We start from the raw sequence: 23,753 nt of genomic DNA on the forward strand, positions 1-23,753 counted from the left end.
CCGCTGATCCGCATTAGCGGTGCCAATACAAAATAGGGGTTTGAGTCCAGTCTTTCTGGGAGGCGAAGACATCTTAGCCCTGGCAGCTCTTTCACGATGACACCGCTGCTCCAAAGGAACAGCAATGCCAGCACTCAGAGCCACGGGAGCTCCCGCAGCTGACTCTGCCACAAAGCCGCCGCCCCCCCTCCCGTTAGGGAGCAACCCAATGTGCCAGAGCCATCCATGCCCATTGCTGGGCCAATATCTCTGTCCGACCTCACAGCCAATACATTGTCTGCTCCACCACTGTTACTGCAAACAGCGACGGAGCTCACCGCCACACTAGACTCCATACTCTCCCCACTCTCCTGCACTGAGTCCACAGCAGAACTCAGGCTGGGCTGAGAAATGGGGTTTACACAGTGAGCTGACCCTGCGGCCAGTCCGGGGGGCTCAAGGAGGAGGGTATATACAAATGTTACCTGCTCCTGGAGCTTGGTCTTCTTTAGCTTCTTCTTTTTCCTTCCCCCAGGTGCCTCCTCTGGTAACTCATTTCCAAACATGAAATCCTGGAGGCGACCTGAGGACTCCAGGAGCTGGATCTGGGCCATCAGCGCCCCTCCCTGGTGACTGGTGCTGCTCTCGAACCTCCAGAGCCGTGGCCAGATGACATCGCCACTTGCCCTGCAAGGAGCCCACTGTATGGGGTCAGATGTTGCAGACCCTAGGGTGGATTTGGCTCAACATTATCGGCCTCCACAACGTCTCCTTCCTCCTCCACCCGTAGCTGAAGCCCCCTCAGCTTTCTTTGCTTCTCCCTCTCCTTTTCTGCTAAGCGATCTTCATTCTGAAGCTTTTCTTTAAATGGCCCACTGTTCTACAAAATAAACGTTTTTCTTTTCTTTAGATTGCTGATGCTGGTTTTTAACGATTTAATCCGGGCTGACAGCTCAGCCTTCTGGCATTTTGACGCAGTGTCCATTAAGGATTTTGCCTCCTGTACCTCCTCCTGGAGCCTATACAAGGTGTTCCATGCGTCTTCATATCCCTGAAGTATGTCTGCCACCCGGGACCCATAGGTGGTTCCAGGCTCCCGGGCCCTTGGCATTGCCCAATCCTCCTCCTCACCTCCATGGGCATTTGACTTTGCTGCAGGAGGAGTATCGCAGTTCACAGTACCTGCAGTACTTTTTATAGCTTTGCTGCTTGTTGGAGCAGCCTTGCGGCTACTCTTCGTCTCCATGGGCTTAGGAGGTGCTGAGATGCATCGCTGCATCTCCTGGCAGAGCGCCTTAACCCGAAGACCTCTGGTGCAGTTCCTGATGCTGGTCCCTCTGCAACTGGTCGCTGGCTCCCCCTTCCCCCTGCGGACCTACTTCGGGGGGAAGGTGTTGGGGTTCTCTGCTCCTCGCTCATACCAGGAAACGAACCCTCCTACTGGGGAAAAGAAGGTCGCTGCGGGGAGACAGATGTCGAGCACACCAAACGCAGACCCAAACAGGAAGATGCTCCCTCTAGTGGCCAGACTCAAGAGCTGTACTCACTATTCTGCTGGTGAGGACACTGTGTACATACATTACAATACTTATCCTGTACTGATCCTGTGTTATATCCTGTATTATACTCCAGAGCTGTATTCACTATTTTGCTGGAGGAGTCACAAGGAGGGTGAGAGAGCCTGCAGCGAGCACAGATTTGGAGGTACCACTATTAGATAGAAGTGTAACTTTGTTGTAGAATAGAGTGATGCCCAGGACATTGCTGCTATACACTGACTGCACTGTTTACAACCCTACTGACTAGAACAGTATGATGGTAATGTGTGTGGTGATAATATTGTATACTGGTATTATTGGTGATATTGGTCTCAGTATACAGGATTTGGTCAGTAACAGTATGATGGTAATATGTATGGTAATAAAGAAGGAAATTCATCAATTGTTATCTAGTATGTGTACTATTTTAGAGCAGAAAAGTCACGTTTGATGTTAGCTTCCTGCGACAAATTCATCAAAAGTCGCACGCCACGTGATGAATTTACCGTCTCCTACGCCCATGGTACCCATTTAGACTGCTTTACAGTGCTAAGGTAAATGTGTAGGCCGCTGCAACTTTTAACTGGTTAACTTTTTTGAAATATGATCAAAAGCAAAAGTCACACAAAAGTCGCATGGGAAGTGACCCGAGACTTTTTGGGGGATATTTATCAAAGTTGTCTATGTCCCGCATCAATATAGACCAAACAACAGAGGGTTAGTCCGGTCTATTGTGCACCTAATTTATCAAATGGCGCAGGGCTCTTGATAAATTCTGTGCACAGACTGCATGATCTACGCTTTAGTCTATATTTAAACCTGCTCCAACATGGTCTGACATTTCGGCGTACTTTCAGCCCATGCGACTTGTCGCTGAAAAGTCGCTTTTGATAAATTCAGCACCAATGCATTCTTCAATGCATTTCAGTCTAAAATAGACTTGCATGCATCATGTTCTAAAAATCCTCTAGAGCAAAAGTCGCAGAAAAGTCGCACATATTTAGACTGCGACTTTCTGTGCGACAAATTTAGACAAGAAAAAACAGTCTAAATCCTTTGATAAATCTCCCCCTTTGTGTTGAAAAAGGTTCTAAATAGCTTGATGAATTCCCCTCAATACTCCTCCTTGTATACTGGTATTATTGGTAATATTGGTCTCAGTATACAGATAGAGAAAAAAAACTCCAAGAAGAGCAGCACAACTAGATAAGTCCATATATGTAAAGGGTGCAGAAAGTTAAAACTGATGTCTCTATTCAATCAAAATCACAACAAAAATATCTCACTGTACAAACTAAAGGTTCCTTTCCATGCCTTTACTGCGTGAACTGTCAGTATATGGCAAAAGGTTCGGAATTTGTACATCTTCAAACCAATCACATATATGACATCAAATTCTAACTTACCTGTAACTCAGACTACGTGATATACATTTTGTGGTGTCCTTGCATGAAACTATATGTGGGTGAAACGAGTCTGGATTTAAAAACGCTTTTAAATCAACACTGTTACACCATCAGAAAAAAAAAGATTGGACCTACCGGTGTCCAAACATTTCTCGGAGGCCAATCTCAAAGAAAAAGACCTAAAATTTATGATACTAGACCACATCCCGCCACTCAAACGAGGGGGGTTCGTATTACACTACTCAAAAAAGAGAATTGATGTGGATCTTCAGGTTGAATACTATGAGACCCTCCGGTCTTAATGCAGAGTTTAAGACTACACCTAGAATGACTAGAAGGTATACTCTGTTATGCAGCCCCTAACCTGTATTATGTTGTTTTTTAGTGTATTTTTGTATTGACTGAACTGACACTGTTCTTTTTCTGTTTATTGCAGATACTATTGAAAACCCCGTTGTATCAGCCACCAACAGAACCGTTGTGTAACCCTGTACAGATACATATGGAACTGTGGTAGCCCTTGGGGGGTGTATTTTAGTGATAATATGGTATCGGTATATAAGGGGTTAATGTTAACCCTAGAGTTCGTGACGCCAGGCTGAGGGCTGGTATGCTGAATCAGTGTTCCGGCCTATCGCCGCCCTTCCCAGTAACGATGGGTGCATAAAATAACTGAAGGTCCACAAGGAGATTTGAACTTGAACAACTTTTACTGAAGTGCTTGCAATATCCATGGCACAGTAACAGTCTCATACAAACAGTCCTTAGGTTGCTTAGTGACTGGCAGTAGTTGCGGACCTTACTGCTGTACAGGTCTTGCTTGCTTGCTTTCCAAGGAACAAGAGAGCGAAACATGGCCGCTGCTCCCTTATATGGGCAGGGGGTGTGGCGAATCTGATTGGTCCGAACGTCTGCCATTCACCATTACATGGTGAGATGGGATTGCTTACGTCACAGGGCCTCCAAAGGTCCTTAAGCTAAATACCATAGAGTTCACCTCGTCACATGACCCGCAGGTCCTGCAACGCTAATGGAAACAAGTAATTAACCATTTATTTACATATACTATGCTATTTACATTAACCTATGCATGAATTAGAGATTATACACTAGAATAGAGGCGACTAGGGGTAGACTGACTAACAGGGATCCCTAAGTCCTAGGGACTCTGGCTATGGGGACCCATAAATAAATAAGTACTGTATAGAATGCGTTACTGGGACACCACAGAACCTATTTTTATTGTTTTATCATAAGAGATGAGCCAATATTTATACCATTAGGTGTGTCCAAATTTTTTAATGGGTGCAGAGAATACGGATCGTTACCACAGTAGGTGGTTGGCATATATGGAGCAGTGCCTGCCTTTGGTAACAACATCCACTTGAGCCATGCCACCTCTATCTGCGCATACCCTTGCGAGATTGAACACGGGACCGCCTGAGAATCTGTATTAAAATATGGGCAATTTTGCCAACAACAAATATGGCGATCTCTTCTACTTCTCTTCTGATGCGCCTGCGCATCGTGTCACACCTGGCGCACGCATTGATTGGTCAGTGTTGGCCGAGAGACTCACACAGGATTGGTGGAGTCTTTCACAGATGCGCACTGAGAAATCACACACGCTCCGTACAGTGGGACATGTGAAAACAGCGGGTTCTGTTGGGTAAGTGCTTTTAATGTATACAATCTGTGTATTTATGAATATGAAGCGCATCTATAGGAATATGATGAATCACTGATCACTAGGAAATGCACAGGGATGAACGGCACTTGAAAAGTGAAATCGGCACTATTTATGCTTTATGCAATTTGCACTGTCAAATAATTATGTAATTATTTAATTTGTATGTACACATTTAAGACTGCACTTCTCAGTCATTCACTTGAGCTTGATAATGGCGGCGAGAGGCCGCGGAATCGTTGCTTCTGTTTAAACTGGTGATGTAATTATTATCCACTTTATTCACCCAGTCTGTGTGCTGCTGAAGTCTGGATTTATAATACATATATAGAGAGAGAGAGATATATACACACATACATACATTTTTCTTTTCGTTAGGTGCTCGATTATACCCAACTATGATTTACATTTTGTCTCTCCCTTTTGTGACTCCGCCTTCACATAGCCACACCCACGACTAAAATGGGCTGCTTAGTCTAAAATGCCCGGGCCTATTTTTGGTCCAAGTCCAGCCCTGTCCAATACCTATTTGCTGCTAGACAGTGAAACAGCAGACAGGATGTTATTGATAAATTAATAGACATGAATACAACTTAACTAAAGCCGATGTCGTGACCCTGTACAACTGTTCCAGCTGCCATTTGCCAGAAAGTTGCCGGGTAGACGACAGTCTAAAATTTTGCTTAATGCATAAAATGTGTTTCAGGTCCTGGAGAGTTTGCAAAATGTATTTTCTTAATCTAATGCGTACACTGAAGTAACCAAAGTGTCAAGGGTTAATATTTCCTGCATTTATTTTACACAATTGAATAGTGGTTCTTGTTATATGAATCTCTCAACCTATCATTGCAGGAGATAGTCCTTAGTCCAACTTTTCTCTGCTGGGGCAATGGAGGGATATTATCCAGGGCCGGACTGGCCTACTGGGAAAATTCCCAATAGGCTGCTGCCTTGTGGGCCGGTAGTGGCTGGAGCGCAGGCTGCCTGAGTCCTGACAAATCACTGTGTCTGAGGCTGGGTTCACATCACGTTTTCTCCCATACAGGAGCGCATACGGCAGCGGGGAGCTAAAACCTCAAGCTCCCGTATGCTTTCGTATGCGCTCCCGTATGTAATTCATTTCAATGAGCCGGCCGGAGTGAAACGTTCGGTCTGGTCGGCTCATTTTTGCGCCGTATGCGCTTTTACAACCGGACCTAAAATCGTGGTTGACCACAGTGTTAGGTCCGGGGAAAAAGCGCATACAGCGCAAAAATGAGCCTACCGATTGAAATGAATTACATATGGGAGCGCATACGAGAGTTCAAGGTTTTAGCTCCCCCCTGCCGTATGCACTCCTGTGTGGGAGAAAACATGATGTGAACCCAGCCTTTAGTCTGTCAGCAGTGTCTGGACCGGTGTGCACCGCAGCTGCAGCATCACACACAGGTCTGAGGCTCCTGACAGCTGACACAGTGAGCGGAGGTCCGGAGGTCTGGGGTACAGAGTCTGTAATGGGAGCTGAGTACAGAGTCTGTAATGGGAGCTGTATAGACAGTACACTCCCCTCTACTATCTGCCTCCTCACTGCTCCTGGCCCCTCCTCCTGTCCACACACAGTGACTGCAGCTGCTCGGGGGAGGATCTACTATACTGGGTGAGAGGAAAAGGGAACCTAATGTTATTACTATGTAAGGGTAAGGGTGGGAGTCCTGTTATGTGGTGTGTGTGTGGGGGTCTGGTAAGGGGGAAACCTGTGATGTTAGGGGCTGCAGAGGGGGGGGGGGACCTGTGATGATGGGGTCTGTAAAGGGGGAGACCTGTGATGTTAGGGGCTGCAGAGGCGGAGACCTGTGGTGTTAGGGGCTGCAGAGAGGGAGACCTGTGATCCTGTGATGTTAGGGGCTGCAGAGGGGCACCTTTGATGTGTGTGTGGGGGGGGGGGGGTGCAGAGGGGGACCTATGATGTGGGGGAGCTGCAAAGGGGGGGGGACCTGTGATGATGGGGTCTGTAAAGGTGGACCTGTGATGTGAGGGCTGCAAAGGGGGACCTGTGATGTGAGGGGCTGCAAAGGGGAGACTTGTGATGTGAGGGGCTGCAAAGGGGGGACCTGTGATGTGAGGGGCTGCAAATGGGGGGGGGACCTGTGATGATGGGGTCTGTAAAGGGGGAACTGTGATGTTGGGGGGCTGCAGAGGGGGACCTGTGATATGGGGGGCTGCAAAGGGGGGGACCTGTGATGATGGGGTCTGTAAAGGAGGGACCTGTGATGTGAGGGGCTTCAAAGGGGGACCTGTGAAGTGAGGGGCTGCAAAGGGGGGACCTGTGATGTGGGGGGCTGCAAAGGGGGGACCTGTGATGTGGGGGGCTGCAAGGAGGGGGGCTGTAATGTTGGTGGGTGCTGGGGGAGAGGGGAGACCAGTTATGTGGAGGCTGAAGAGGGGGGTCCTGTGATATTGGGGGCTGGAAAGGGGATACCTGTGATGTGGGGAGGCTGGAAAGGGGGTCCTGTGATATGAGAGGCTGGAAAGTGGATACCTGTGATGTGGGGGGCTGAAGAGGGGATACCTTTGATGTAGGGGGCTGGAGACGGGGGGACCTGTGATGTGGGGGACTGAAGAGGGGATACCTTTGATGTAGGGGGTCGGAGATGGGGGGGACCTGTGATGTGGGGGGCTGGAGAGGGGGGACCTGTGATGAGGGGGGACCTGTAATGAGGGGGGACCTGTAATGTCGGGTAGGGGGTAGGTTCTGGGAAGAGGAGACCTGTTGTTACTACTTTGTAAGGGAGGGGCACTTTTTTTTTTTTTTTTGCAATTTAGGTTGTTTATTCATTATTTCTAAATAACTATTTTTTTTAAATTTAACTACAGTTAAGGGGAACCTGTTATCAGTTTTATTTTGCCCAAACAGCGGACAGCATAAAACTGGTGCAGGCATCACGATCCCAGGACACTCGGTCATTCAAAGGAATCTTAGTTTGTAAATGCCATCGGAACCGGTGATTAGTCCTCAGGGCGGGTCTCAGCAGGGCAGGTGACGCATCTCTCCCTGTATCAGTGGTCTCCAAACTGTGGATCTCCAGCTGTTGCTAAACTAAAACTCCCAGCAAAATGACAACTCCCAGCATGCACAGACCGTTGTTGGAATACCTAACAGTCCACAGTTTCAAGACCCAGGGGAGATTTATCAAAGCCTGTGCAAAGGAAATGTTGCCCAGTTGATTGGTGAGTGCTTCCAATAATGTTCTACTGTGAGACTGTTATGCTTACTGCTATAAACTATTGGGATTGAGCACCCCATCTGTATGCAGGAACCTGCAAAGTCGAGAAAAGGTGTAGTGTTGGACTTTGTAGTGCTGACCACTGTCTTCCAGGGTCTCCCTATACACTGCTAGAGACAAGAGAGACGTGTCAATCAAGCCGGCTGGTCAGGACCCGCCCCTGTGACTATTTACCTGTATTCTGGTAGCATTTTCAAATGCCTGCACCAGTGCTATGCTTCCCACTGTATTTTAACCCTATGTTATATCTATTACGGGAGGGGGGACAGTAAAAAAAACAAAAACCCTCTCTAAAATTCCTCGCTTTTACACTGCCACTGAAATGACGGAATTCTGTTCCTGGTATCTGGCACTTTTGGTTAGGTGACGTGACGTCACATGGCCAGCCATCCAATCAGCGCCTGAGGCTGGACATTGCTTCGGCCTGTAATTGAATGAGCAGCTGTGTGAGATCAGGTAACCTAACCCAGAAGAGCTGGACACTGGGAAATGAGTTCCGTGATTCTGGCGGTAGCGCAAGTGCAAAAAAGAAAGGGTTGCTTTAATTTTTTTACTTTTTTTTTTTTACTGTTTTCCCCAAGTGGATTTTACATAGCATTAATACCACATTACTGTCTTGTATGTTGAGGCTGCACCCCTTTGACTTCAGGGCACAGCCACAGCATAGTTCTCTTATAGAGGCATGGCAAATCAAGTGCCCGGCTTCCCTGTCCCTTCCCTGCAGCCAGTGACTGCTACAATAACGCAATGCTGTGGGGCTGGTATGACTATTTTTCCAGGGCTGGTTTTTAGCCCCAGTCCGGCCCTGCACCTATCTATCTATCTCATATCTATCTATCTATCTATCTATCTATCTATCTCTCATATCTATCTATCTATCTATCTATCTATCTATCTATCTATCTATCTATCTATCTATCATCTATCTCATATCTATCTACCTGTATCTGTATATATCTATCTCATATCTATCTCATATCTATCTATCTCTATCTCATATCTATCTCATATTTATCTATCTCATATCTATCTATCATCTTTCTCATATCTATCTACCTATATCTGTATATATCTATCTCATATTTATCTATCTCATATCTATCTATCTATCTATCTATCTCATATCTATCTATCATCTATCTATCATCTATCTATCATCTCTATTTATCTCATATCTATCTATCTATCTATCTATCTATCTATCTATCTGTGTTTCCCAACCAGGGTGCCTCCAGCTGCTGCAAAACTACAACTCCCAGCATGCCTAAAGAGCCTTTTGCTGTATGGGCATACTGGGAGTTGTAGTTTTGCAACAGATGAAGCCCCCTTGGTTGGGAAACACTGATCTATCTATCTATCTGGGCTCAAGGCCAAAAGGGGTTGTGTCCCAAAGGTTAAATTATAAATTTTTTGTATTGCACATGGATGGATGCATGGTGGCCCCATGAATTTTCAGTCCACCCATGCACCGCAGTATGTAAACACAGACAGTGTTTGGCAGTGCAGCCGCAGTGAAGGCATGCAGCAGCCTCCTGTGCCTTTGCCCCCACCGCCATGCTCCACTACTCCAGCAGCCAGCTACAAAAACATTACACAGTCATGATTACACTGACCATACCCTGGCCGGCCCATGCCACCCATGATACCCATCATGCTATATGCCCTCCCTACTACTATGTTCATTTCCACATTGATGCTGTACTGTGACATCACTGCTTAACCCTGTACTTTGCAGCATGGCCTCCCTCTGTACTGTGATATTACTGTGTATATTAATCATGTACTGTGATGGTGCTGTGCATATTAACCCTGTACTGTGACTTACAGTACAGGGTTAATATGCACAGTGACATCACAATACAGGGTTAATATATACCGTGACATGCCAGTACAGGGTTAATATGCACAGTGATGTCACAATACACTGTTAAAGTGGCTATTTGGCTGAAGGGTTTTATTTTCAGAAGAATGCCTATATCTAGTATATAAAAAAAATAAACCTGTACTCACCTCCAGCGCTCCTATGGGGCCTCCGGTGTCCTGCTTCGGTCCCTGAGTGCAGGATCACCATGGGAGGTCTGCTGAAAATGATGTGGGGCCTCATGTTCACATTTCGCCTAAGGCCTCACAAAGTCTAGAGCCGCCTCTGCGGCCATGTGATGTCCCAGGCCAGCCCTGTTTCCTTACCAAAGGCCCTGGGTGGTTAGGTGGACAGCGGGCTGCTTAACCCCTTAAGGACCAAGGACGTATCGGTACATATCACGGCGGGCCCGGCGTCATAGTGAAGCCGGGACCCGCCTCTAATAGCGCGCAGCGCCGATCGCGGCGTCGCGCGCTATTATCCCTTTAGCCGCGCGCTCAGAGCTGAGCCGCGCGGCTAAAAGTGAAAGTGAAAGTTGCCGGCTAGCTCAGTCGGGCTGTTCGGGATAGCCGCGGCATCCCGAACAGCTGACAGGACAGCGGGAGGGCCCCTACCTGCCTCCTCGCTGTCCGATCGCCGAATGACTGCTCAGTGCCTGAGATCCAGGCATGAGCAGTCATACGGCAGAATCGTCGATCACTGGTTTCCTATGAGAAACCAGTGATCAATGATGAAGATCAGTGTGTGCAGTGTTATAGGTCCCTATGGGATAACAATGATCAGTATAAGAGATCAGTGTGTGCAGTGTTATAGGTCCCTATGGGACCTATAACACTGCAAAAAAAAAGGGGGGGAAAAAGTGAATAAAGATCATTTAACTCCTCCCCTATTAAAAGTTTGAATCACCCCCCTTTTCAAATAAAAAAAAAACACAGTGTAAATAAAAATAAAAATAAACATATGGTATCACCGCGTGCGGAAATGTCCGAATTATAAAAATATATCATTAATTAAACCGCTCGGTCAATGGCGTGCGCGCAAAAAAATTCCAAAGTCCAAAATAGTGCATTTTTGGTCACTTTTTATATTATTTAAAAATGAATAAAAAGCGATCAATAAGTCCTATCAATGCAAAATGGTACTGTTAAAAACTTCAGACCACGGCGCAAAAAATGAGCCCTCATACCGCCCCATACACGGAAAAATAAAAAAGTTATAGGGGTCAGAAGATGACAATTTTAAACGTGTTAATTTTCCTGCATGTAGTTATGATTTTTTCCAGAAGTCCGACAAAATCAAACCTATATAAGTAGGGTATCATTTTAACCATATGGACCTACAGAATAATGATAAGGTGTTACCGAAATACGCACTGCGTAGAAACGGAAGCCCCCAAAAGTTACAAAACCGCGTTTTTTAAAAATTTTGTCGCACAATTTCTTTTTTTTTGTTTCACCGTAGATTTTTGGGCAAAATGACTGATGTCATTACAAAGTAGAATTGGTGGCACAAAAAATAAGCCATCATATGTATTTTTAGATGCAAAATTGAAAGAGTTATGATTTTTTAAAGGCAAGGAGCAAAAAACGAAAATGCAAAAACGGAAAACCCCCCGGTCCTTAACCCCTTAAGGACAATGGATGTACTCCTACGCCCCCGTTTCCGAGTCCTTAAGGACCGAGGACGTAGGAGTACGTCCTGTCCATTCCCGGCCCCCCGCCGCTAGCCGGAGGGGAGCCGGTGCCCGATGCCTGCTGAAATCGTTCAGCAGGCATCGCGGCATATCGCCCAGGGGGGTCATTATGCCCCCCCATGTCGGCGATGGCCGCAGATCGCTGGACAATTCAGTCCAGCGATCTGCGGCAATTCCGGGTCAATCGGGTCTCCAGTGACCCGGTGACCCGGAATTACTGGCTGATCGGGGCCGTCAGAGACGGCCCCGAACAGCCAGAGCCTGCAGGGGTGAGATGGCACTGGTGCCACCTCACGATCGCCCTGATTCATCGGCAAGATTCCCGGCCGACCAATCAGGGCGCCTGCTGCGGGTGTCACTCCCGCACCCGCTCCGCCCCTCTTCCGGAGGACGTGAGCGGGTGCGGGCAGAAGACCCCGGGTGCTGGGGACCCTGATCCCCGGCGTTAATGTTGGGATCGGGGCCCCAGGAGCGACGACGGCGGCGGCGGCGGGACTGACCTGCAGCATCGATCAGCAGCAGCAGGAGGTGAGTGACAGCCTCCTGCTGTTGCTTAGCAACAGCTCCCAGCATGCAAAAAGGGCATGCTGGGAGCTGTAGTTATGCAACAGGAGGAGGCAGACCACCACAACTCCCAGCATTCCCTTATGGGCATGCTGGGACTTATGGTTTTGCAACAGCTGGAGGCGCATTCTTTCTATGGAAAAGTGTACCTTCAGCTGTTGTGTAACTACAACTCCCAGCTTGCACAAACAGCTAAAGTGCATGCTGGGACTTGTAGTGGTGCATCTGCTGGTTGCATAACTACAACTCCCAGCATGCCCGTTGGCTGTCGGTGACTGCTGAGAGTTGTAGTTTTGCAACAGCTGAAGGCACACTGAGTTAAGTAGCAAACCAGTGTGTCTCCAGCTGTTGCATAACTACAATCCACAGCATCCCCAGCCAAAGTAGTATGCCTCCCGCTGTTGCATAACTACAACACCCAGCATGCCCTTCCGCTGTCCGTACATGCTGAGGGTTGTAGCTTTTGCAACAGCTGAAGGCCCACTGGTTGCAAAACACTGAGTTTGTTGCCAAACTCTGTGTTTCACAACCAGTGTGCCTCCAGCTGTTGCAAAACTACAACTCCCAGCATGCACTGATAGACCGTACATGCTGGGAGTTGTAGTTTTGCAACAGCTGGATGTCCCCCCCCCCCAATGTGAATGTACAGGGTACACTCACATGGGCGGAGGCTTACAGTAAGTATCCGGCTGCAAGTTTGAGCTGCGGCAAATTTTCTGCTGCAGCTCAAACTGCCAGCGAGAAACTACTGTGAACCCCCCGCCCGTGCGACTGTACCCTAAAAACACTACACTAACACAAAATAAGATAAAAAGTAAAAAACACTACATATACACATACCCCTACACAGCCCCCCTCCCCAATAAAAATGAAAAACGTCTGGTACGCCACTGTTTCCAAAATGGAGCCTCCAGCTGTTGCAAAACTACAACTCCCAGCATGCACTTATAGACCCTACATGCTGAAAGTTGTAGTTTTGCAACAGCTGGATGTTTCTCCCCCCTCCAATGTGAACGTACAGGGTACACTCACATGGGCGGAGGATTACAGTAAGTATCCGGCTGCAAGTTTGAGCTGCGGCAAATTTTCTGCCGCAGTTCAAACTGCCAGCGAGAAACTACTGCCCGTGCGACTGTACCCTAAAAACACTACACTAACACAAAATAAAATAAAAAGTAAAAAACTCTACATATACACATTCCCCTACACAGCCCCCCTCCCCAATAAAAATGAAAAATGTCTGGTACACCACTGTTTCCAAAACGGAGCCTCCAGCTGTTGCAAAACAACTACTCCCAGTATTACCAGAGAGCCACTGACTGTCCAGGCATGCTGGGACTTTTACAACCCTGTTTGGGAATCACTGGCGTAGAATACCCCTATGTCCACCTCTATGCATGTCCCTAATTTAGGCCTCAAATGCGCATGGCGCTCTCACTTTGGAGCCCTGTCTTATTTCAAGGCAACAGTTTAGGGCCGCATATGGGGTATCGCCGTACTCGGGAGAAATTGTGTTACAAATTTTGGGGGGTATTTTCTGCTATTACCCTTTTTAAAAATGTAAAATTTTTGGGAAACCAAGCATTTTAGGTAAAAAAAATTTTTTTTTTTTACATATGCGAAAGTTGTGAATCACCTGTGGGGTATTAAGGTTCACATTACCCCTTGTTACGTTCCCCGAGGGGTTTAGTTTCCAAAATGGTATGCCATGTGGTTTTTTTTTGCGGTTCTGGCACCATAGGGGCTTCCTAAATGCGGCATGCCGCCAGAGCAAAATTTTCTTTCAAAAAGCCAAATGTGACTCCTTCTCTTCTGAGACCTGTAGTGCGCCAGCAGAGCACTTTTCACCCCCATATGGGGTGTTTTCTGAATCGGGAGAAATTGGGCTTCAAATTTTGGGGGGTATTTTCTGCTATTACCCTTTCAAAAAATGTTAAAATTTTGGGAAATCAAGCATTTTAGGTAAAAATATATATATTTTTTTTTTACATATGCAAAAGTCGTGAAACACCTGTAGGGTATTAAGGTTCACTTTATCCCTTTTTACGTTCCCCGAGGGGTCTAGTTTCCAAAATGGTATGCCATGTGGGGTTTTTTCGCGGTTCTGGCACCATAGGGGCTTCCTAAATGCGGCATGCCCCCAGAGCAAAATTTGCTTTCAAAAAGCCAAATGTGACTCCTTCTCTTCTGAGACCTGTAGTGCGCCAGCAGAGCACTTTTCACCCCCATATGGGGTGTTTTCTGAATCGGGAGAAATTGGGCTTCAAATTTTGGGGGGTATTTTCTGCTATTATCCTTTTTAAAAATGTAAAATTTTTGGGAAACCAAGCATTTTAGGTAAAACATTTTTTTTTTTTTACATATGCAAAAGTCGTGAATCACCTGTGGGGTATTAAGGTTCACTTTACCCCTTGTTACGTTCCCCGAGGGGTCTAGTTTCCAAAATGGTATGCCATGTGTTTTTTTTTTGCTCTCCTGGCACCATAGGGGCTTCCTAAAGGTGACCTGCCCCCCAAAAACCATTTGTCGCTCCTTCCCTTCTGAGCCCTCTACTGCGCCCGCCGAACAATTAACATAGACATATGACATATGTCCTTACTCGAGAGAAATTGGGTTTCAAATACAAGTAAAAATTTTCTCCTTTCTACCAATTGCAAAAATTAAAAGATTGGGTCTACAAGAACATGCGAGTGTAAAAAATGAAGATTGTGAATTTTCTCCTTCACTTTTCTGCTATTCCTGTGAAACACCTAAAGGGTTAATACACTTATTGAATGTCATTTTGAATACTTTGGGGGGTGTAGTTTTTATAATGGGGTCATTTATGGGGTATTTCTAATATGAAGACCCTTCAAATCCACTTCAAACCTGAACTGGTCCATGAAAAATAGCGAGTTTGAAAATTTTGCGAAAAATTTAAAAATTGCTGCTGAACTTTGAAGCCCTCTGATGTCTTCCAAAAGTAAAAACTCATAAATTTTATGATGCAAACATAAAGTAGACGTATTGTATATGTGAACCGAAAAATGTTTTATTTTGAATATCCATTTTCCTTACAAGCAGAGAGCTTCAAAGTTCGAAAAATGCAAAATTTTCATTTTTTTCATCAAATTTTGGGATTTTTCACCAAGAAAGGATGCAAGTTACCATAAAATTTTACCACTAAGTTAAATTAGAATATGTCACGAAAAAACAATCTCAGAATCAGAATGATAACTAAAAGCATTCCAGAGTTATTAATGTTTAAAGTGACAGTGGTCAGAATTGCAAAAAACGCTACGGTCCTTAAGGTGTAAAATGGCCTGGTCCTTAAGGGGTTAAAGGGGTACTCTGGTGAAAACCTTTTTTCTTTTAAATCAACTGGTGGCAGAAAGTTAAACATATTTGTAAATAACTTCTATTAATAAATCTTAATCCTTCCAGTACTTATTAGCTGCTGGATGCTACAGAGGAAATTCCTTTCTTTTTGGAACACTGCTGACTACTCTGTCCATTTTAGCAACCAAGCATAGCAGATGTATGCAAAGGGCAGCATGGTGGCTCAGTGGTTAGCACTGCTGCCTTGCAGTGCTAGGGACTTGGGTTCAAATCCTACTAAGGACAACAATAATTAAAGTGTTATTATTGTTATAATAACGTCAGCAGAGAGAACTGTGCTCGTGATTTCATCAGAGAGCATTCCAAAAAGAAAATAATTTCCTCTGTAGTATTCAGCAGCTAATAAGTACAGAAAGGATTAAGATTTTTTTAATAAAAGTAATTTGCAAATATGTTTAACTTTCTGCCACCAGTTGATTTAAAAGAAAAAAGGTTTTCACTGGAGTACCCCTTTAACTTACCTGTCAGACGACTGAGGGACAGTATCAAATTCTTTAGCAAAATCCAGAAACACTATATCCACAGCCATTCCTCTGTCCTCTGCTTCTACTCACCTCTTCATAAAAGCAAATTAGATTGGTTTGACAACTTCTATCCTTAGTAAACCCATGCTGGCTATCACTTATAGTACTATTATCCCCTATGTATTCCTGTATGTAATCCCTTATAAGTCCTTCAAACAATTTACCCACAATGCACGTTAGACTTACCGGTCTATAGTTTCCTGGGGAAGACCTAGAGCCTTTCTTGAAGATTGGCACCACATTCGCCTTGCGCCAGTCCCTTGGCACAATACCAGACACCAGAGAATCTCTAAATATCATGAACAAGGGTACAGATATTACTGAACTTACCTCTCTAAGAACTCTTGGGAGTAGTCCATCCGGTCCTGGAGATTTGCTTACATTTACTTAACTTAACTTACCTTGTACCATCTCTACATTAAGCCAGTTCAGTACATTACATGATGTGTTACCAGCACTGACCTGGCCAATGTCAGCTCCTTTTTCCAAAGTATATACAGAACTAAAGAGCCCATTCAGTAGCTCCGCCTTCTCTTGATCGCCCGTGACAACCTCCCCGTTATAATTATTAAGGGGTCCTACATGCTCTGTCCTTGGTTTTTTTGTATTTATATATCTAAAAAAAATATTTAGGATTAGTTTTGCTTTCTTTGGCCACCTGTCTCTCATTTTGAATTTTTGCTGTTTTTATTACATTTTTACAGATTTTATTAAGCTCCTTGTACTGTTTAAATGTTATAGCTGACCCATCAGATTTGTATTTTTTGAAGGCTATTTTTTGTTATTTATTGCTCTTTTAACAACGTTTGTCAGCCATGTAGGATTTAGTTTTAATCGTTTATATTTGTTCCCCTTTGGTATATATTTAGCTGTATAGTGATTTAGAGTTGATTTAAAGATGTCCCATTTACCTTCTGTATCAGTATTTGAGAACACCTCCCCCCAGTCTATGTCCTGTAGTGCAGCCCTCAGCCCAGGGAAATTTGCCTTTTTAAAGTTATATGTTTTTGCTTTCCCTGCCTGTCTTTGTTTTCTACATTTTAAGTAAAAAGTAACTATATTGTGGTCGCTATTACCAAGGTTTTCCCGCACAGTTACATTACCAACCAGCTCTGCGTTGTTGGAAATGATCAGATCCAACAAGGCATCACTTCTTGTTGGGTCCTCCACAAACTGGCCCATAAAATTATCCTGCAATAAATTTAGGAATTGTCGCCCCTTTGTAGTTTTAGCCAACCCTGGACCCCAATCTATATCTGGATAGTTAAAATCTCCCATTATTACCACTGTACCTGCCCGGGCGGCCCTCTCTATTTGTTTATGCAGCCGACCTTCTATCTCTTCAGTGATATTAGGGGGTCTATAGATTACACCAAATATTTTTTCAGTATTTCCCTCCTTTTGTAATTCTACCCACAGTGATTCCACATCCTCAGAATCATCACACACTATGGCATCGTTCACACTGACTTTCATACCACTTCTTACATACAGACAGACTCCACCACCTTTTCTGTTCATTCTGTCCTTGCGAAACAATGTAAACCCCTGCAGATTAACGGCCCAGTCATGCGAGGAGTCCAGCCATGTCTCAGTGACCCCAACTATATCAAGATGTTCCTCCAGTATCAAGGCCTCAAGCTCCCCCATTTTATTTGCTAGGCTTCTGGCATTTGTGAACATACACTTTACATTTCCATTAAGTTTTACACATATAGTCTCACTAATGGGATTTTCTGAGTTATTGGGGTTAATGTTATTATTTGAGTTATAAGGGCTAATTGTACTATTTAAGTTATTGGGGCTAATGGGATTTTTTGAGTTATTGGGTCTAACGTTATTAAAGTTATTGGGGCTAATGGGATTTTTTGCGTTATTGGGTCTAAAGTTATTATTTAAGTTATTGGGGCTAATGGTATTTTTTGAGTTAATGGGGCTTATTGTGGTTATTGAGTTATTGGGGCTAATGGAATTTTTTGAATTATTGGGGTTAAAATTTTTCGGGCTACATTTATTTTTACGGCTGGTTTGTAACCCTTGGATCTCCTTATCCACTGCTCTTAACCTCCCCCCACAGGACTCCTCTCCACCCACCATTATGTCCTGACCCCTCTCTAACCTATCCATCCCACTGTCTGCTTTCTTTGCTTTATTATCCTCCCCCCACTCACCTAGTTTAAATACTCTGCCACCCCTTCCAGGATTCTCTTCCCCAGCACAGCGGACCCCCTTCCATTCAGGTGCAAATGATCTGGAGTTTGTACCCCAATGGAAAGTCAGCCCAGTGCTCTAAAAACCCAAACCCTTTCCCCTTACACCACGACTTAAGCCATGCATTTAACTCCTTAAGCTCCCGCTGTCTTTTCTGCGATGCGCATGGCACAGAAAGTATTCCAGAGAACACAACCTTAGAGGTCCTTCCCTTCAGCTTGGCACCTAGTTCCTTGTAATTATTCTTCAAGGACCTCCACCTACCATGTATTCTGTCGTTGGTTCCCACATGGACCACGACAGCTGGGTCATCCCCAGCCCCCCCCTAGTAATTTGTCCACCCTTTCCACCACATGTCGAACCATGGCACCAGGGAGACAGCAAACCATTCGGTTGAGGTGGTCTTGGCGACAAATTATTCTATCCGTCTTCCTGATTATAGAATCCCCTACCACAACTAACTGTCTTGGCCTACCTGCGTTACCATCCCCCACACTACTAGTTGAGCTGTTCCCCTGGCTGTTAGGGAGACCAGTATCCACTAGGGTTGCCATCTCTGATACTGAGGCCCTCGCATCATTGCCCAACTTGACAATTTTACTTGGGAGATCAGAAGCAGAAGTGGCCTTCCTTTTCCTTGCCCCCTTTCCAGTCCCTCTAACTACATTAACCTAGCTTCCTACTTGGGCCTCCTGGCTAGTTTCTCCAACCTCCATTTCTACCCCACTAACTGCTTGCTCTGTAAGATTGTCAATCACCCTCAATGTTGCATTTTGCTCCTCTAGATCTCTAATACGAGCTTCCAGGTGGGCAACATGCTCACATTTGTCACAGCGGTATTCACCCTGAAGCTGCTGCTCCAGAGATGTATACATGTGGCACAATGTGCACTGAAGAAAACCTCCAATCCTGCTGTCCATATCCTAGGTGACAAACAGCTGTTATTAACTATTAAGAAATTTTAACTATTTTAACTATTTAATTTTAACTATTAAAAAAAATTACTTTTATCAAGGGAGTGTAATACTTACAGTTACAGTGGGTCCTGCTTACTACAACTGCTTTTTAAACTTCTGCGTATAAAACTTCTCAGATGGTCACACTTTAGAATACAAACCAAAGCTTCAGTTAGACTCAGTCAGAGCAAGGCTCACAGAGTATCCCAGTTAGTTTTATACACCTGAGAGCAGTTAATTAATTAACCTTCCCCAGGTGTGCTACAGACCAGAGGGAAAAAAATGCAAGGGTTATGCAACTGCTGGAGACACCCTGGTTGGAAAACAATGATCTACAGTATCTGCACCAACCCAAACTTGTTTTAGACTAAATTCAAACACTCCAAGCTTACAGACTTACACTCAGCACATGTACTTCTGCGTATAAAACTTCTCAGATGTTCACACTTAAGAATACAACACTTTAGAATGCAAACCATAGCTTCAGAGAGACTCAGCCAGAGCAAAGTGATTTTTATTTTTTATAGCTGAAGAACAGATTCTATAAAGATATGCAAAGTTTCCATACGCTATCATATATTACGCTATCATATATTCATTTATCCTGGTAATTTGCTTAAAACATGTGACGAATGCACTTTATTTGTGTTAAACAAAATTGCTTTGTGTTGAGTTTTCATTTTATATATTTCTATAAAAAGGACCATCAAAATCTTCAGCACCATGCCCATGATGCTCTTAATCCGGCCCTGCCGAGCAATATTATGATAAATATGTCATGTCACGTAAGAAAAACCAAAATAAAAATGACTTACTCCAAATCACTCTTAAGACAAACAATAATAAATGTCCTTCATAATGTTTTGATTCACTGTATCCATAATGGATTTAACCATATTAGTGACAAATCTGCAGCCACACGGCAACCACTTCCTTCAGTAGCAGCAAAACTGGCCCTGGTATATTGAATCAAGAGCCAATACCTGGTAGGTGTACAAAAATTATCTGAGTGCTATGATTCAATTAGTAATAGTAATGTTCCCCGGTTATTAGTGGTGTACCCCAAGGTTCAGTACTGGGCCCGCTGCTGTTTAATTTATTTATCAATGATATAGAGGATGGTATTAACAGCTCTGTTTCTATCTTTGCAGATGACACCAAGCTTTGTAGCACGGTACAGTCTATAGAGGATGTGCATAAGTTACAAGATGACTTGGATAGACTAAGTGTCTGGGCCTCCACTTGGCAAATGAGGTTCAATGTGGATAGATGTAAAGTTATGCATCTGGGTACTAATAACCTGCATGCATCGTATGTCTTAGGGGGGATTAAACTGGCAGAGTCACTGGTAGAGAAGGATCTGGGTGTACTTGTAGATCACAGACTACAGAATAGCATGCAATGTCAGGCTGCTGCTTCCAAAGCCAGCAGGATATTGTCATGTATCAAAAGAGGCATGGACTCAAGGGACAGGGACATAATACTCCCCCTTTATAAAGCATTGGTACGGCCTCACCTGGAATATGCTGTTCAGTTTTGGTCGCCTGTTCATAAAAGGGACACTGCGGAGTTGGAAAGGGTGCAGAGACGCGCGACTAAACTAATATGGGGCATGGAACATCTTAGCTATGAGGAGCGATTAAAGGAGTTACAATTGTTTAGTCTTGAGAAGAGACGTTTAAGGGGGGATATGATAAACGTATATAAGTATATTAATGGCCCATACAAAAAATATGGAGAAAAACTGTTCCAGGTTAAACCCCCCCAAAGGACGAGGGGGCACTCCCTCCGTCTGGAGAAGAAAAGGTTTAGTCTAAAGGGGCGGCACGCCTTCTTTACCGTGAGGACTGTGAATTTATGGAACGGTCTACCTCAGGAACTGGTCACAGCAGGAACAATTAACAGCTTTAAAACAGGGTTAGATACATTCCTGGAACAAAATAACATTAAAGCTTATGCAGAATTATAAAACTACATCCCTTTCCCTTATCCCCTTACATCCTTCCCTTCAAGCCCCTGGTTGGACTTGATGGACGTATGTCTTTTTTCAACCATACTAACTATATATATAATGTACTATTAAGTTTCCAGCTTCCAGCTGCTCCTGAACATTGTCTACAATACATATTTGAGGTCCGTATCTACTGATCAGAGATTACTCACCGGGACATGAGTGTTCAGCACTAACAGAGGATCCCAAGCAGAGAGCAGCAGCCAGTAAAGCCCACATTGTGCCAAGTACATCTGATCTTCAGTTGTGTGACGGAAATGGGTTTTTATTGGAGCCTAGTTAGGAAAACATCCGCATATTTCTTCCTAGATGTATACACTTTCTCATGATCTTTCCATAGACACTTAAACAAATCACTACAAGGAACAGAATTAAGACATGGCAGTCATTTGGTTATTGATGAATGGTATGAGCCAAGGGATAAGATCAGCAATGCCAGGTATGTCTCAATCCTGTTCTTTTTAATGTTTTGTTCAAGATAGTGTGGGAGATTAGCTCCATAGAGCCAGACAAAGAACATAAAACAGCAGTCAGAGAAAGTGCCACAAAAGTATAGTTTGGCCCCTTCATGACACTGCCTAGTTGTCGCACTCTTTGTTGACGCAACCTATCTTGGCCTTCAGGACAAAGGTTCAGTTTTCAAACCTGACCTCCCTATGTGTTATTAACTTTAGCATGATTTAAAGGGTACCTCTCATCAAAAAACATTTGATATATTATAGATTAATGTATGCAGAATAACTTTACAATTGCATGTTATTAAAAAATATGCTTCTTTCTATTTCATTTTCCACTTTGAAGAAATTACCACTAGGGGTCTCTCTACCAGTCCTGGCAGCAAGCATTTCAGACTCATGCTGGAGTCCTAAACACTACGAGCTGCCAGTCTGATTTGTTCACAAAGGAGAACACTCAGCTGCCAGCCTGCTTTGTTCACAGCCTGTTTGGCTGTGAACAAAGCAAGCTGGCAGCTCTGAGTGTTTAGGACTCCAGCATGAGTCAGAAATGCTTGCTGACAGGACTGATCGGGAAAAATACAAGAGAAAGAAGCATATTTTTTCATTAACATGCTATTGGAAAGTTATTCAACATTCATTAATCTAAAATATATCAAAAGTTTATTTGATGAGAGGTACCCTTTAGCTTAAAAAGTACCTGCCACCAAATAAACTGTTCTCAACTACCTCAGGCTTCTTCTTGCTCACATAGTGCAATTTCACAGCAGGAGAAAGTGGGTGTTTCCCAGGAGCGTGACATCACTGAAGCCTGTTGGGGGACAACTTCCGCCCTCACTATGTTGCAGCATTGTGATGAATAGAAGACCTCAGGCTCTGTGTATATTTCAGTCTATGCAGTATTCAGTGAGGCTCTCCTTCAGCTGTCAGTCTGTGCGGCTTTCTGTGAGAATCTGTGGAGCTTTCACACTCTGTGCAGCTGTCAATCAAGCTCAGTGCAGAGAAACACTTCCTGAGTTCGGACTCCTGCCAGGCCGGGAGGAAACCAAACTCACTGTATTAATTGTGGCAGGGAACAGAACAGAGCCACCTAGTGGCTGTTTTTTATATTACATTTTAAACATATTTATAAAGCAAGTGATTGGGAAAGTGTCTGCTATTTACACAAGGAATACTATATTAAAAGATTTATTTAGTGACAGGTACTCTTTATCCCCTTAAAGGGGTACTCCGGTGATTAAGATTTTTGGCTATATTGCATCTTCTTTTAATGTTCAAGTTTTTGCAATTGACATGTATTATATGTTTATGTAGCATGTGTCTTTTTTTTCTTACCTGTTTGTGGGCCAGGGAGTTCTGTAGTTCTGTGTTGGATCTCTTACTGTTGTTCACAGGTTAGGATTAGGCTGTGGACAAGATGTAATTTTTTTTCTCTGTTCTTTCAAAACTGCATGACAGAGATAGGCCACGCCTCCTCATCTCCCCCTCCAGGTGGTCACAGGTGTGCATGAGAGCAAGAAGCTCCTACACAGCTCCTCATCTCCCCTCCCCCTGCTTTGTCTTCTGAGGACGCAGGTCTGCACTGAAAGAAGACAGAGAAGATGTATGTGAAGGGGAGGAAGTGTTATGTGAAGGGATAACAAGGCGCACGGGCTGGGGATGTATAGACTGCAGGGGAATAAATCTCGGACTGGGGATGATTTCTATGTGTGAATGAGGGGGGGGGGGACACCTGAATGACACATACTGGGAGTTGAACTGAGCGATGTAGTTCTGCAACATCTGGCCCTTCAGAGGTTGCCGAACTACAACTGCCAGCATGCCTGGGCAGTCTGGGCATGCTTGCAGTTGAAGTTTTGCAACATCTGGAAGTCCACAGTTTGGAGACCACTACACAGTGGTCTCCAAACAGTTTTCCTCCAGTTGTTGAGAAACACTGTCTGTTACCTAACTCAGTGTTTCCCAACCCGTGTGCCTCCAGCAGTCGCAAAACTACAACTCCCAGCATGCACTGACAGACCATGCATGCTGGGAGATATAGTTTTGCAACAGCTGGAGGTATACTGGTGCGGAAACACTGCTGTAGTCACCTCCCCCATGTGAATGTACAGAGTACATTCACACGGGTGGGGTTTACAGTGAGTTTTCCTCTTTAAGTTTGAGCTATGGCAAATTTACACTGCAGCTCATACTCCCAGCGGGAAACTCGCTCTGAACCCCCACCCAT

At 44.5% G+C, this 23,753-nt stretch overlaps 1 protein-coding gene across 2 annotated transcripts in view; it reads right to left on the bottom strand.

Annotated features, from left to right (window-relative positions):
* LOC130275887 (ficolin-2-like) overlaps positions 1 to 23,753 on the bottom strand; it is a 104,824-nt gene that overhangs the window by 69,035 nt on the left and 12,036 nt on the right. For both annotated transcript variants that reach the window (XM_056524489.1, XM_056524488.1), the window contains exons 2-3: positions 22,862 to 23,108; positions 21,224 to 21,346 (exon numbers count right to left, since the gene is read on the bottom strand). In XM_056524489.1, the coding sequence (XP_056380464.1) occupies positions 21,224 to 21,290 (67 nt within the window). In that variant the 5' untranslated portion in view covers positions 21,291 to 21,346; positions 22,862 to 23,108. The remainder of the gene's footprint in view (positions 1 to 21,223; positions 21,347 to 22,861; positions 23,109 to 23,753) is intronic.

This window comes from Hyla sarda, chromosome 6, assembly GCF_029499605.1.
Source record: "Hyla sarda isolate aHylSar1 chromosome 6, aHylSar1.hap1, whole genome shotgun sequence".
In the NCBI taxonomy this organism is placed as follows: Eukaryota; Metazoa; Chordata; class Amphibia; order Anura; family Hylidae; genus Hyla; species Hyla sarda.